The sequence below is a fragment of the Gobius niger genome, assembly GCF_951799975.1.
Source record: "Gobius niger genome assembly, chromosome: 16".
NCBI classification, from domain to species: Eukaryota; Metazoa; Chordata; class Actinopteri; order Gobiiformes; family Gobiidae; genus Gobius; species Gobius niger.
This window is the reverse complement of record NC_136867.1, coordinates 11,801,160-11,817,866: the sequence shown is the minus strand read 5'-3', so window position 1 is coordinate 11,817,866 and position 16,707 is coordinate 11,801,160. Positions and strand designations below refer to the sequence as shown.

Here is a 16,707-nt window from a genome sequence, read left to right as displayed (position 1 = left end):
CTCGTGTTGTCACAGGACAGAGCCCGAACATCTAAAGGATGGGAGGGTATGGAGTTACAAAGTTTTTTTTTTCAAAATGGCCGCTCCCCTTTATAGCCGGAGCTACATACACCTCCTCAAAGCGTGACAGAAGTTTCCCCACAAAACCGCTGTGGTTGTTTGAACCAGAAGTGGCTCGCTGCAGATTGGGCCCCAGTGACTTCCTATTCCAGGGTCAAAACAAATGTTAACATTGACTCTCATTTAGCTCCTTCTCTGTTGCCATGCTGTGACATCATCTGCATACCCAGCTGCATCCTGCTTACTTTAGACACACCAGGCTAAGAATATGTGCCATTTCTCCCCTGACTGTAATGTTGTGTCACTGAGCAAAAGGTGAGCGAGTCAAACTGAACTATAGTAATATGATACAATATCTGTGGCACCAATTGACATTCAAAGCCTTTTTGCACCAAATTATAACAGGTTTGAGTGTAAAAAGAATCTTACTTAACTAATTTACTTTTAAAAGGAAATCGAAAGGTTCACATGAATGAGAGTTGAAGTATCTAGTTACTTTCTGCCCATGTCTAACTCTAGAGTAGTAGAAATAAAACGTGTAGGAAATTAAGTGTATGAATTGTACTAATAATACCTTTGACTGAGCGGCAGTCTGCTTTCAAATCCAATTCATTATTAACCGCCGCGATCTTGAACTCTTAATCCCACTTATGAAGTCGCATCACTGAAGAGCGCGCCATAATTCCAGCTTTTCAATGGCCAACAATTAACGTTCGATAACATTTGGAGATGAATGCTTTTGCGGCTGAAACCTGTCATTCAGGTAGACTTTTTTTTCCGCGTCTGAAAGTCCCTCGCTGACCCATCCTTTTGAAATATATCTCATAGAAATAATATGGTGCAGGGGAAGGGATTGAGGAAGCCGGTACGTGCACATTAGCGACGTAGAAGTGCAGGGACGGGAGAATTATCCGGAGTTGGAGAGGAGTGGAGCGAGTTGTTTGGACGTGTTAGTGTGAAGTGAAGTGCGCGCTCCTGCCACGGCCCTGTCGGTGTGCCAGGGCGCCTGATTACCCACGCTCTCCCCCAATTATGGCCTGATTATTCCGCCGCGCTCTAATTGACTGGGGAGATATGCAAATGGCTGTCATTTGGGATGATAAAGGATGCGGGCGCCGGTTGCCCCCTGCATTATTTAGCCGGGGCCGTACGCAGCGTGAAGGATGTGGCGTGCGCTTTAATTGCTGAGGAGAGAGAGGTTAAGCTGAACGAGCAGCTGAATTAGAAATGAGGAATTTAGGGCCCATTTATTTCTTTATTTTGCTCTGCCCTGCTCCCATCTCTCTCTATCTCTCTCTCTCTCTCTGTACACGGCGCTGTCTATGCACACTCATGCATGTGAGGACGTCATATTGAAATGCTATAAATAATAGCATTAGTGGAGCAAATATGTGCTGAACTAATAGAACTGTTGGTGAAAGGAGAGAGCTGTGAGGAGCACATGCACAATATTCAACGCCCAGAATCTGCAATGAAATAATACTCCCAAGTTTGTGAAAGATTTTAACCAAATGATTGCTTTTCTGGTGAAACAAAATGCATTACTGTAAGTATTAACTATACTTGTGTGATTATTACAGTGGCAATTTCAGCACTTTTCTCGAATATCTCTTTGCAAGTCTTCCCACGCTTGCATTTGAAATTTAAACGGCAGAATATTATTGCCTTCATCTGTATTGATCCTCGTTGGCTTGAAATGGCAAGTCTTTACCTCAGCAAAAGCCGTAGTTGTTTCTACAGTAACAAACAAACACAAATTGGTCATCGCATTAATAGCGCCCGGTGGCTATATTAGCGCTTTTAACTACCAGCCCCTGCTGTATCAGACGGCATCTCGAACTCACTGCTAATCCTTTTCATTTGGAGACAAGCGCCGCAGATTTGGCCGTCTTTACCAGCTTAGGGCTAATAGTGCCTCAAATGTCCTTTTCAAAGTGGCCCGCCCCATATCGCCGCATTATAAGGGGCTTAGCAGGCGGTGCAGTTATCAGACTGTTAGGACGCTATCGGCCTACATGTAACTACTAATGCGCTGGAGAAACAGGTGACATTATCACCCGGCGTGTGCAGTCAACCGTCGCCAGGTGTCGTTGCAGTTCATCCCCTTGATCTTTTGACCTTTAAGGCTTTAAGCTTTGATTTGCTTTCTCTGCTGTTGGTGAAACATAGGCCCTTTTTTTTTTTTTACCCCTCTTATTGGGATGCGGGGGAATTATCAAGAGATAGCGCCGGCTTTGTGAAGTGTGGCGAAGGCGAATTAAAAAGAAAAAGCACAATTTCTTTTCAGCAAAGCATCGGCTCTCCTCCACGCAACTTTAGGGAGCCCCGAACAGTTTGTTCCAAGGTAGCTTTTGTTCTGGGATAACACACACACACAAAAACACACACACAAAAAGAAAGCCAAAAAGACAGTATTCAGCAATGTTTCTTCCAAAAAGAAAGAGGGGGAAAAAACCTCTTTATCGTAAAATGGTAGCAGCAGCGTTTTGCTCATTATTCTAATCCCATGAATGCCGCCTTTATAGTGGGAGCCTCTCTCAGGTGTGGGCACAGCACACACACACACACACACACACACACACACACACACACATACACAGAAAGCTGATGTAAAAACGTATGTCTAAACAAAAACAAGACTTTCGGACACAGTTTCCATCGGCCACCTGTAACAACTTGAAACGTGTGTGTGTGTATGAGTGAAAGTGCAAAACACATTAAGAGTTGTTACTTGGAATAACATAGAAGAAGCTTGATTTTTAAACATCAGTCACACATCCAATTAAATTTTTCATTTACTCTTCCTCGACTTTGCAGATTGACTTGGAAGTTTGTCTGTTAGTTGTAAGCATTGACACGTTCTCATTTCAAGCCTAATGTATCCTGGATGTGCCTAAAGTTGTATGAATAAGTTGAGTTGTTTGTTCTGTTGAAGTGGGCGCTAACCTGCACATACATTACAGAATATAATTAGTTTCATTAGTGATGGCTGAATTACTTTGTTCGACTGCATCCCACCTGCGCCTGCCTTGGCAATAACTAAGCGAGGGACACTTTGGAAACTTGGGAGTCACTTAAGAGGGGAAGTTTTCTCCCCCCCCCCCTTTGCCCCTGGCACAGTGAAGAAGAGGCACGCAGGTTAGCATGTTAGCATACTGGAGTGCCTGCTAGGTGTTCACCCAATCTCCCCGAAGGTTCCCACAGAGCTGCCACCTTGTACTCCGCCGCCGCTGTGCCCGGCGTCTACCTCTGCTAAGTAAGAACTCACTCAGGCAGCCCTCGGGAGATGGCAGAGACGGAGTTTGGAGCACTCTTATCTCCTCGCACATGCTCATAGACATGCCAGCGCACAGATGCTCGTCTTATTGAGAGGAGAGAGGGGATGTCGAGCTGGGGAAGGCGCATTAGCATAGACTTGGACAGAGACGACTGTGTTCTTGGAAATGTAAAAATGCACTGTGAGTTTTTGCAGAATCAATTTCTAATGGAATCAAGCCGTAGTTTTCTCAGGTAAAGGTTAGTTCATCGTCCCTGTTGGAAAACTTGCCATTTGACACAGTTTGCAGCACGTTTGCAGCACCTTCACCTTACCAAAAGACGCGTCCTGATAATTGAGTGGAAATTCTGGTCCTGTGTGCTCTGTTTCCTCCCTCGACCGATGATAGAATGACCAGGATCATCGCCCATATCAGGAGAGAGGTCCCCGCACATGTACTGTTGTCATCTTTCTCGAGATTATTCCTTTTGGTTGTGTCTCTTTGCTCTCTTTGTCAATTCTAATTCGAAAAGCTCCTAAATTCTCGTAGTGTGTCTTAACTTTTTAATAAAGCGCTTTGTAATTAGCACGGTTATCTGCTCTTTTAGATACCTTTGCCTCCTTTTCATTTGCCTTAATCAAAGGTTTGTGAAGATGAGAAAATATAAGATCTTGGCGTAATAGCATTTTCCGTTTTTTTTTAAATTTTTTTTTTCCTCTAGCGCACTATAAAGACGGAGAGCACAGCGGCCAAGCCCGATAAACGAGCGTGCTGCTGCCATGAGCTTCCTCGTCCCTCCGGCTTCCAAACGATAACTATTGGACTTAATTACAGTTTGCATCATCATATTTACCCAGCCATGAGAGTCAAAGTGGCCTCTGAGGTGGTGTTTTTGAATGCGCTGCCGTGTGCGCAACAATACAATGCATTTTGCCTCTGACCTATGGAAAACCCAAGGCCAGTATGGATAAATATACACATTGATGAGAACATTAGCGCTCCAGGACGTACATAAAATAGTGGGATTGCACAAAAGAGCCATAGTGCTACTATAGGCCACCCACTCATCCTTTTAACCTTGCATATATACATAAGGGGCCGGCCAAGTCGAATTTGAGATGCCCACTACTTCTGAGAGTTTGCCCAGAGCCAGTGGTGGAAGGGAGGTTTCAAAAGCATAGGACAATGAAGTGAAAAAGTACAAAACTAAAAGCAATGCTAACTTTCTTCCTTTCAGTTAAAAACCAAGGTCACAATATGATATGTACCTCTCACAGTGCTGTCTAAGTGCTTTTCGGCTCAGGTTAGCTCAAGCCATCTGTTACAGAGCCCAGAGCCACCCTCTTCCTCTGACCAGGCCCCAGCGACAGACTGAGAAATGGCTTAAAGTTACACTTTACTGTTTTGGAGGCGACAAAAGAGGAGGAGCTGCACCTTTCCCTTGTCGCGCTCTCTTCCTGCCACCACAGGAAGCTGCCTCTCCGGGCTCCTCCCTGTCTAGACAGAGAGCACTCCCTCATACAGACACGCTACACTCGCTTCCTTCTACCATGGCAACTTTGATTAATTCCCGGAGTGCAGTGAGAGGAGACAACATCGGCGGCGTGGTCAGGGGAGAAGGTGACTGTGACAGCTCGCGGCTCCACTCTGATGCCTGTGCTCCGGCAGTGGGATGGAGGGAGAGAAGAAAAAGAGAGAGAGAGAGAGAGAGGGTGTGTGTAGGCTCATCTGTCCCTCGGCTGCTCCAGTGCTCAAGCATGTCTGCGGGTGACAGCAGCAGCACAGACACGCACCCATCAACAGCAGCAAGGTGAAAGGTCACAAGCGGCTGCCTCTCCAATGTTGTGTGAAAAGCGTAGATGGCATTCTCGGCCTATTATACCTACTGCGTCTTTGTGTGTGTGTGTTTGTGTGCGTGTGTTTGTGTGTGTGTGTGTAGGGGGCCATCTCAAAGTAACTGGTTATTATCACCTCAATATTTTTCTTATTATGACAATTACATGCTCTTGCGGCGAATTAAGCGATTCAGGACGCCAAGCGGGTGTGGTTGACAGCTATTTGGAGACTCGATGCACAGAGCAATTTGCAGCCCCGAGCCAAACAAATTGGATTTGGGCCACTTTGGACCGGGGCCCCAGATTGTTGGGTGTTGGGATGATCCTGCCTGGACAGTTAGTGGGACGGTTGACTGGCATGGGTTCTTCACACACTGCACCTAGCAGACAGTAAAGGTGATGCCGTGGAGCACATATTGTAGTTTCTGGCCCATTTCCCAAACATGGCCATATGGGTGTGCAGTGGTTCAACACTTATTATCACAGATGTAGTCAGTGTTTACAAATAGCATGCAATGACTACTGTAATAGAGTTAAGCTTTAACACTGTTTAATTTCATATAGTGTTGCTGTATTTTGGCTCGGGCCTCACAGCTGTGCTCAAGTACGTGTATAATCCAAATGAGCCTAACAGCCTCTAAACGAATTACTGGTACACATTTTCCCAGCCCTGAACTGCCACTGGAAAAGCTGGCAACAGCTCCCAATTAGTTGAAATGCAATTATTCCCATCCATTCACACAATTAGCCTGTGGGTTAACAACCTAGCTTTGCACTAGGCTAGCGTCTAGTGTTTTGGAAGAGCCATTGCCATGGTTACCAGACTCTTATGCCCCACCGTGTCAGATGGCATGCACCCTAGTGGAGGTTTGGTCAAAAATAACACTCCAGTCTATTGGCGGTTGCCGAGCATTACATCATTCAGCTGTGTTGTCTGGCTGACGTGATTGGCTGAGACAGCGAGTGGTACCAGGGTGAGGGGAGAAGAGAACGCGTCAGACGGAGAACCAGTGCCCCATGTGTTGAGCGGAGCATGAGGAGATAATGCCAGGCGACAGACTGGCAGGCTGGCAGAGCGGGTGGGCACTCACAGTGGCATGAAGCAAAACAAAAGCTTTGTGTGTCAGTGTCGAGATCGCATTAACCAAAACAAGCAGCCATGGAGCGGCTGCCACAATAACTCTTGTCTGTTCCAGCGGCTGAGCCCACATAGATGGGACGAGATGGGGACGCCTGTCGTACTTCTGCGATATAACATAGAGCTAGAATAATGAGAAAAGCTGCAGTGTTTGCCTACTGCTGACACTGAAATGACAGGGCTGTAGAAACTCTGAAATCAAATCCATTTTTAAGTGTAGAATGGATGTTGGCATACACCATATACAAAATATTATTTGTAACTTGTACAATCTGCTCGCTTTTCAACACAATGTTTTACACCTTTACATACTACTCCTCGGAGAGTAAACAAAAGTGACTTGGTGCATTGCACGCACTGTTTCTGCTATTGTGCTCGGCCGACAGTAGAGATGAGCCATCTGTAGCGTCAGTCATGGAGGATCAGGTGCGGCTACAGTGGGGTCAGGGTAGGAGTAGCAGGTTGGAGCATGTGGTCACTCACAGGTGATTTCCCCTGTATAGAGTGCAGCTGTGGCACAGGCTCCAGTCTGACTGTGAGTGTGTGTGTGTGTTTGAATGTGTGTCACTTGTAGTTAAGCTCTCACATCCCCATCATGTCATATCTCATCTGCTCTGCTCTTACTCCCACTTTTACCTGTTCCCCTCCGAATTCTCTTTTTTGGCTGTCAGTTCTCTGTCAGCTGGATTTAGTGGGGATTCCCTGGAATCAATTGAAAAAGGGGAGAACCTGTGAACACACTCAAATGTGCACACTTCTCGCTCACCACGGGGAATGAACACGGTAATATGAGCTCACCTTGGTCTGAATGGAAGCCTATTACACTTCATTTTCACCACTGCGGCCACGGTACAAGGCTTTCAGCTCCTGTGGGCAGTGTCTGTGGCCGACCACTGTAATGATGAATAATGATAATGCAATAAGGTTATATAACACTTCACGGAGCAGTGATTTTTATTTATTTTTTCACTAGTTTGTGCTTTTCCTTATGCTCAAGGACACATTGGCTGTATGGATTGCTTGTAGCGGGTGTGGCTGAAGATATACTTTTACAATAACTAATCCATCCCTATCAGAAAATAACATGTTTTTATTATTTCCCTTTACACAGAGATGGTCATGTGTCTTGTTTTTGTGTTTCAGGATCTGTCGGGCTCCATTGATGACCTCCCCACTGGGACAGAGGTCGGCACGGGTTCAGCCGGCGCTGCCAACTCTTCCAGCAGCAGCAGTAGTAGCCAAGCAGAGCAGGGGGGTGCCAGTGCCCAGGGACAGTCGCCCTTCTCCCCTCATGCGTCCCCTCACCTCCCCAACCAGAGGAGCGGACCCTCTCCCTCCCCTGTGGGCTCCCCGGCTGGATCCACACAGTCCCAGCAGTCCCGCGCCGGCTCGGGGCCCATCTCCCCCGCCAACGGCCCCTCCACTAACAACACAGCTGCAGGTATGGGCACAGGCACGCCATCGCTCCTCCAGCATTGTGTTAAAAACAACACAAATCACAAAGAACATTAGAAAGCTCCGAGCCGCACTCCACTCCCGGCCCGTATCCCGCACTACTGTGTCGGATTCCCTGGGAAATCTGCAAAATTACTTTACAGCTTAAAGGGAAATTGCTTTGTGCCACCAAACAAGGGCTGCAGTTTGAGAGCAAATGAGAACACAGGCAAATCTCCCAGATGGTTATGTCACGTCAGTTGTATTGCTTTTGACAGCGGTAACAACAGCAGCTGGGACATTAGAGACGCTTTCGAGGTCAGCTTTTACTAAACAAACCTTGAAGCATCATTAGCCGTCGTGCTTGGCAAACGGGACTGTTTTTCATACCTATAGTTCTGCTTGACCTTTTCCGTTTTCTGCAGCCATTTAGAGGCATTGGCCTGCTTTCATTTGTTTTTGAATATGTGCAATTTGAGAGACCTTTAGAAAGGGCAGGAGGCTGACCCCGAAGCAGAATGTGTGTTTGTATTTTACACTGACTGAGGAATAAAGTATATCTTTACGAGGGCAGGGAAAGATGTTAAGAGGCCGGTTGCTTGTTTTGTTTTGTGGGTGCTGCTCTTCTATTTGGCGGTGCAGCAATTTGGCCGCTTGTTTTACCAGATGACCTGCCTTTTGGAGCTAGCAGCATGTGACAAGAGTAGCCAATGTATAACTAATGTTTTATACAAGCTTTCATCTGGTCTGGGCTGTCTAGAATTAAATGATGTTTTCGCCTCACATCCTTCTTTAACTCAACTGTTCATCCTGTGGGGGGTGAACCCGAGTTTGAGCCCCACTGAGATGAAACCTTTGCTGTTCTGCACAACCAAAAAATGATGTCCCACCATTATGAGCTCCAGTCCCGCATTAGTAGAAAATACTAACTGGACGCCTGTGCCACAATGAGCCAGTAGAAGATGTTTGGTTGCTTGTATTACTCTGTGATTGCCAAACTCAAGAGCAGTTTGCACATTCTGAACTATAATAGTCCCAATATCTCGGCATCTCTTTTCTTATCTGCGACTGAGAGCATAATCCAGCCCGATCAATTTTCATTCATTTGGACAGAGAGGATTAGCCTGGGAGTACACTGCTGCAAAGCTCAAATCATATCAATCTGGTGTCTAGACTGGATATCTCTTTCTGCATTTCTGATCCTTATTCTCACTGTGAAGCTTTTCCACCTCGGCACTCTTCATCAGAAATGACTCCTTCATTTTCCTCGCACGTTTTTTTCTTTTTTTTTTTTGGTCCGTGCATAGTGGGGATTTGTTAAGCCTTTGATCAAGCCATGTAGTAGAAATGTCCCTACATGACAGCCGATTCGATTAAGTCTATCTCCCTGCTTTCTGACAAACGGTAAAACTGGCATATTTGAGGGAGAAGATTTTCCTTTTTCATTTTCCACTGCTAATGAATTGAGACAGACAGGTACTGGGCGGCCTCCCATCAGATTTCGAAGCCTTATCTAAGTCATGGCGTTCCCAACAAGACACCGGACGGATAATCTCACAGTGCACTATGTCTGTCTGTCTCCCGAGGCCATGGGAGACAACATTACAATTTAGATAAACACTGAGCAGTAGAGCGGGGCTATGTGGAAGAGCCAGTATAGTTTCTAAACTGAAAATAAATACTGCTAAGTCATGTTACTCGATTAGACGAAAGTGAAGTCATGAATAATCGCATAAAAGTTTGTTTTATGTTTAAATTGTGTTTACTTTACATCAATCTGAAGCTTTTGTCACAGTAGAAAGAGTAACCAAATGTTTTACTCAAGTTACATTATCCAGTGTTCGAGAGGAGACAGGTGACCCCAAAAGTAAGCTGAACAATACAGTTAATAGGAATTACAATGATACTTTTTTGTACAATCCTACATAAAGTATTTGTAACTGATTACTGATCACCTTTGCGGTCGACACTGTGGCTCGGCTGTGTGGGTGCTGCTGCTGTCTCTCCTCTGGTTGGCAGCGTGTCTGACCGGCGCATCAGCATGTCTCAGACCTGCCACTCACACTGACGCGGGAGGGCCAAAGTGTCTAGAGCGCAATCCCCCACGCCACACACCCCCTCCCCCCCCCCTCCCCCCGCGTCACCTCTATGCAGTGATTGACGCTAATGAAAAACTGGGACAGCGGTTTTCCGGGAATCCGTGCCAAGAATCACAACCCGAGATCCCAAATTAGACGGGGGGGCAGAAAAGTGATTGCGGGGATATGATTAATAAGAAAAAGGGTTAAAATAAATATTCCCCGTGCCAAATAAATGGTGATTAAGTGTAGAATGGTGAGTAACATCTGCCGTGGTTTGGAGACTTTTCTGCGATCAATTTGAATTAGATGGAGGAGTAGGCAGCCTAGCGAAGACCTAACTAATGGAGTTAGCATACACGCGCTCATTACCAACACTTCTGCATGAGTTAGAGGACACTGGAAAGTTGTTCTTGCAGCTGAGTTGCAGTTTGTGTGGAAAGAGTGAAGCAAGTCAACAAGAAAAAGTGCTACTTTTGCCTCCTGTTGTTGTCCAGGAGAATATGAACTGCTGAACTAAAACAAGAGTCATGTATTTTCACAATTGTAGACGTCTAAACGGCAGGGTTAGCAGGCTGTAGAGACGGTGAGACTCTGCAATTGTAATTCACATTGGGATTTTGTACAATAACTATCTCCAATTGTTAATCTTGCTGCCTCTGTGACTAATTGAACGGAGCATTTACACCTGAACCACCGGTGCGACTACATCTCTCTCCCATTGCTCGAGAGTCCAGCGCTTGTCAGCCAGCATCACGTCGCCAGAGTGACGGGATGTGTCACGCGGCGGAGCGCTTGTGGGACACGTTCCCCTTGACAGCAGTCAGTGGAGAGCGCACTTTCATTATGTCACCCCTGGAAAATCTCAAATCACAGCCGTCAGGTCCAGCGCTGACGCACGTTTGCACACTTATCTGTAAACAATTTCTGTCGCGCTGTTCACACGCCCCGCTCCAGATCCTTCACATTGAATGGAAAAGCTGTTACAGGTGAGGGGACGCGGAGAAGGACTGACAGCCTGGCAGCCAATCATACACATCCAAAACCGCTCACAAATTTATCTTGTCAGAGCCCGCGATTCCCTCCTTCTTTTCCACACTTTCCCGCGCGCCTTTCTCCCTCGCTGTCTCCGTCTCCCTGTGAAGCAAATCCAATACACTGTAACATTATCCGGGCCTCGCCTTGCTATTTGGAATCTCTCCCAGAGCCAAAAAGGCACACGCAGGGCCAAATTGATTTTCCTGTTGCGCTAGATTTGTGACAGTCGAGCAGAAATCGCATTGCTCAAACGCCAGCAGCCCCCCACAACACGTACCCCCCCACACACACAACCCCTCCTTATATACACACAGCTGTTTATTCACACACACACACACCTCATCCTCCTCCCAGTGTCTCCGAAGCAATTCAGAGCATCCTTCCAATATTTTTCTCTTTCCGCGAGACAGTCGGGACGGGGCGGGGGACGGCCATTCATCTCTCAGGCCGGACGGTGGAGGGGTGGAGGGAACGCAGAGACATAAGATCCTGTCAGGGGCTGTGAGCTGTGGGGGAGAGCTTTTGGTAAAGTCTATACTAAAGTTGGCTAAAGTTTAGAAAAGAAGGCTGGACACGTCTTGTCCGCGATGTGTTGCAGGGCATGAAAAGGTCCTCAATAGGTGATGGTTTGTATGTAATCTATGAGCAGGATGTACCACTGCAGCCCACCACTCTGCACTATTGCCAATTAACAGTCTTCCCCTCGCCCTCCCTTCCTCTTCCCCGCAAGATCCACCATCGTCTCTCCCCGTCTCCGCACACAGGTCCTCAGAGGTCCAGTTAGCCTCCTCTTCTCCTCTCCTTTTTCCTCCTCCCGCTACATTTTTTTATTTTCTTCTGAAGAGGTGATTGGAGCACGTAGGCAAGCGCTCGAGAGAGTTTAAGAGCTGTTTATCTACACCGCGCTTCGAGTGCTTCCAGGGCCTGAGCGAGGACAGAGGGGTCAGGGCGAGAGGAGAAGCAGATCGAAGCAGATAGGAGCTTTGAGAGACTTGGGTTTTTATTTTAGACGCTACAGGGTTGCTACTCCCCATCACGTCCTACTTTACATCTGCAGCGTTTTGTCCTTTAAGCCGACTGTCCCCAAGCTAACCCCATGGTTTGCATTCATTAACCATTTCTAATGTGTGTGTTTCTTCTTTCTGAAGTTATGCTAATGACGGCTGCATATCAAAGTGGGAGGTGGGATGTTGCTAGTATTCTTCTGCACTCGGGGTCATATAGGTCAAGCGCTAACAAGTGAGAAAGCTGTTGCTACTTTGACCTTCCATAAAGCTCAATAGAATAGTGTTGTTGTTGGGTTGTTTTTTTTAAAGCAAGCAGTTACTGGACCACAAAGGATGCCACGGGGAAGTCGAGCTCGCACTTTTCACCGTTTGGGATGTTGTTATGAGAAAGCTGCAGCTAAATGGTTGAAGGGAGGGTTGAGATTTTATGCAAACGTGTTTTCCAGTGAGTTTTCTAGTCACCGCACTCCCTGAGAGGCTGCGTGGTGGGAACGGCGCCTCTGGCTGTCCCTGTCCCATCGTCTTTCTCATTATTTTCTACTCTCTCACTTCTCTCTCTCCCTCTTTCTATCTCTCGTCTCACGTCCCCCTCGTCCCTACCCCTTTCCGCTCCGTCTCTGTTTGTCTGCGCCTCTTTCTTTTTTTTCGCTCAGAGCGCTGCTGCGGTACCGGGCGTCCCACCGAGGAACAAGCCTGGATCATTTTTTTTTTTCCATCCACGTTTCTGCCTGTTATTTCTCCCTGCTTCCCTCCACAAATACCGCCCGCCACCCACCCCCCCTACCCCATAGCATCCGCAGCCCCATCGCTCCCACATGCCGCCGTCTCTGCTCTTCCTGATGGCTGCTCATGTTCTCGATGTGAAACAGCAAAATGCCCTCCCCGCAGGCATTACAATCACAAAGTACACTGTCGGCCAAAACAGAAACGAAGAAAAAATAAAAAAAACACTTGGTTTGCAGAGTTAGCCATTTAGAGAGATCCCATTCCAACTGTCTCCAAAAAACCCCAAACTGGAGCGGCGCGCACAATTATTTCTCCTCCCCAACACCTATTCTCTTTCTTTTCCCCCACTCCATCGCTTCGCCGCTCGCTGTTTTTTAGCTTAAGCTTGCAGTTTTGCCTTACTTACACTTGCTACTCAGCGTTGGAAGTAATGAGGATCTGGGGAGAGCGCTTGTTTTGCGAGCCACTGCAGGCCCGCGCTTGTTCCCTACAGGGAGAGTTAACTGGCATTAGCCCCCGGCTCGGAGAGGCATTGACTCGCACCCATTGAGATCTAAACCAGCATTATTGGAGCCCGCTGTTTATCTGCGTCTTCCCCCTAAAGACATGCCAAGTCGGGGATATGAGCTGGCTGTGTTTGTTGGCCGGAGCAGGTGTGTGCATTTACTGCCGGAGGCCTGTATTACGAGATGGTGCTGAAGCAGCCCTTTCTCCACATTGTACAGCGGTGCTTACCGGACTTACCTCAATTTAACAAAACTGCCCTCTGCTACTCTGGTGGTGCGCTATAGTAGCACACTATATAGGCATGCACCAGGTAGATACTGTTCTGCTGGTGATAACAGTCAGTTGATGCTAGGCTTCTTCACTATGGTGTAATTTCAGAATTTCGGATGCTGCATCTTTCACAAAGGCTTTTGAGGCAAGACAACTTATTTTTCTAGTGCACAGTTCAAAAGCAATGTGATAAAAAACATGTAGAAGACAAATACAATTGATGAAAACATAGATAATTATTGTAAAAGTTAAATCAAAAGCCAACAGATAAAGCTAGCTAAATGTTAAGTTAGGTTAAATTATACTTTATTAGTCCCTGTTGGGGAATTCATTCTCTGCATTTGACCCATCCTCAATGCCGCTGGGGCAACCTGTAGGAGCAGTGAGCTGCCAGCGTTGGCCGGCACTCGGGGACCCAGGCTGATGGTCAGAAACAACTTATTGTACATGGTTTTAGTGGTAGGTATGTCTTCAGATCATATTTGAACATTTTCAGAGTAGAGAGGCCTGTTTCTTCAGGAAGGCTGTTTAAAGCTGCATAAAACTGAAACACAGCCTCACCATGTTTAGCCCTGACTTTGGACTCTCACTAACATGTCAGAGATGTACAGTATTTAGGCGCAAGGCCATGGTGAGACTTGTGCTCAAGCAGAGCTGCTTTAAAGGAATAGGCCACCGTTTTTCCATACTGAGATATGTTCTTACCTGAGTTTCGCCGAGTTGATACGTACCTGTCTGACCTTTGTGCGTGCCCGTGGAAGAGAGTGGTAGCTTCCAACTTCATCCCATTTAGAGCTATCGGAATATACTGGGGGAGGCCAAATGCTAGCAACATCTTTGGTCTTTTTACGTGACTGAGGGCACACAGTTCTTTCACACTGTGAGTTGTTCTTACCTGAGCTTAGACGAGTTGATACGTACCTGTCTGGTCTTTGTGCGTGCCCGTGGAAGAGCTTGGTAGCTTCCAACTTCATCCCATTTAGAGCTGTAGGAATATGCTGGGAGAGGCCAAATGCTGACAACATCTTTGGTCGTTTTGCAAGACTGAGTGTACGCACAAAGACCAGACAGGTACGCATCAACTCGTCTAAGCTCAGGTAAGAACATATTTCAGTATGGAAAAACGGTGGCCTGTTCCTTTAAAGTCCCTCCTCTGGCTGTCACGAAACATGTGCAGAGACTTGAGTGCTGGACTAATGTGGGCATATACCCCGGTTCTAGTCACGACTCAAGCAGCTGTGTTCTCTTGTAATGGTGAACTTTATGGTTGCCACTGGAAATTTAAACTTGAATTTGTATTTTTGGTGCACCAGTTCAGCTCCTTTTTTCTAGGGGTCAGTGGGTCAAGCACAAAAGTGAGAATGTTGCTGCTTGGTTCTGCACACTCAAAAGGTTGTAGAATGGTTATACAAGTCATCGGGGGAGTCTTAAAGTCCTGATTTAGTTTAGTCTGGAGCCAGTTGTATTCGGTGTGAAATTTCTCAAACAAGGACATTGGAAAATAGTTGAACGTGTATAAATTTGTGAGTTTGCTTTAGTTTACAAAATTTCCCCCCTGCTGCTGGTAGGACACCGTCTCCTTACGCACACACCTCTTCCCTTTCATCTCCAATTAATAGAGGCCTTTTATTGACTCGGGCCGACCTTTCATCATTGGCATTTCACACACGCAGTCACTCCCATAAGCTTAATATTACCAAGACCCTGAAACAAAACAGAAATATGGCCACAAGTGCTCTCCCTCGGCTTTGAACTTCGCCAGCGCTCACGTTTGAAACCCTGATGAAAAAAAACGCTTCAAAGACTGACGCCGCGTCTCTTCAAAGCGGACTCCGGGTTGCCTCGCCAGTCAGGGAAATTTAAAAATGCGTATTGGCTTTTAGTAGGCAGTATTATCTCCTCGAAAAAATTGCAATGAACTCCTATTACTTGTGGCTCTGGTGTTTTGTATCATGGGAAAAATGTAAGAAATGGATGTGCTTGCTAAGTGCCGTTTTTTTTTTTGTGCAAAGAGGAAATTACAGTGATTTGACTCACATTCCGAAGTGCATCCTTGTTTGAAAATCTCTCTCCCGCCTGTTCGCTCTGAGGCTTCAACAAGTCCGGTTCCTTCTGTAAAAGCTCCATCAGCGTGGCCATTAGATCTTTTCATGTCTCGAGCCTAATGCGTTCTGCCACATCTCTTAAAAACAAACATTTGTGCAGGTGCGTCCCGACGTCTTCGGTGTCAGCGTGAATGAATTACATTTGAAGGCCCGTCTATGAAGGGAGAGAATATACTCAGAGGGAGGAAGAAGTCTTACACGTGATGCGTTAAAGCTGGGCCGAGACGCCTCTTGTGTGTGCGCGCCCAGCTGGGCGATAGGCAAGGTGCAAATTGCAGCCATTGGATAGTGGGGAAGAAGGCAGGAATGACAGTGCCATGTGTTAATTGTGTTAGAGGGCACCTATGGGAGCTGTAACTGAGCGGTACACAGATGCAAGTGAGAAATACTGCAGTGACCTGGTAATGAGCTAGAACCTTAGTGGACATATTGGACATGGTAATTAGAAATACTTCTTTCCTCCAGATAGATTGAAGGTTGGGTCAAGATATGGTATTTTAAAAGCAGATTTTAAATGTGTCGTTACAACTCGGTTATTCAGGGAGGGTATGTACTCATTTTCATTCTAAACAGAGTACTCAGCAAGTGTCAAAGCAAATAACAAATTTCATAACTCAGCGTTGGCACACATTTAGGTTTTGTTGCCATGCTTTTGCCATACTGCATACCGGCTTTACTAACTAGCTACTTGCTTACCAACTGTCCCAAAACTTACAAATCCAAAGAGTGCATCCACCCTGAAATACCCTTGTTTTTAAACATAGTAATTGATCATTACATGGACAAGTGAAAATATATATTGAAGAATTTGCTGACATTTAGCACATGAGAAGCCTGTCCAAACATGTGATTAGTAATTACTGGTGATTAAAACTTCCAAAACGGGTTAGGTTTTGAGGTTGCTTGTTTAATAATTACTCAAACTACAATGAAAAGGTTATAATTTTGGAGGCATTGTTTGAATAGTTAATTTATTGGGTTGTCAATTAGCAAGAAATGTGGAAAATGCTGTCAAACTTTGATGACATTTTAAAGGATATGTTTTTGTGTTTTTTAAAAGTAGATTTTCTTGCATTGAACTTTTTAATTGAAAAAAAAAAAAAGAAAGTTGTGCCTCAACAGAACTATATCATGGGATGTGTACCCATCTCCAAGGTGATTAGATGATTTGCACATCCAAAAATTGTACCTTGATACCGTCAAAAAAAAAAACTGTCAAAACAAGATTCAACCATGCTAACATGTTGGAGTG

At 46.0% G+C, this 16,707-nt stretch overlaps 1 protein-coding gene across 2 annotated transcripts in view; it reads left to right on the top strand.

The window, feature by feature from the left end:
• Window positions 1-16,707, top strand: part of arid1b (AT-rich interactive domain 1B) — a 152,395-nt gene that overhangs the window by 102,072 nt on the left and 33,616 nt on the right. For both annotated transcript variants that reach the window (XM_079573991.1, XM_079573990.1), the window contains exon 5: window positions 7,434-7,731. In XM_079573991.1, the coding sequence (XP_079430117.1) occupies window positions 7,434-7,731 (298 nt within the window). The remainder of the gene's footprint in view (window positions 1-7,433; window positions 7,732-16,707) is intronic.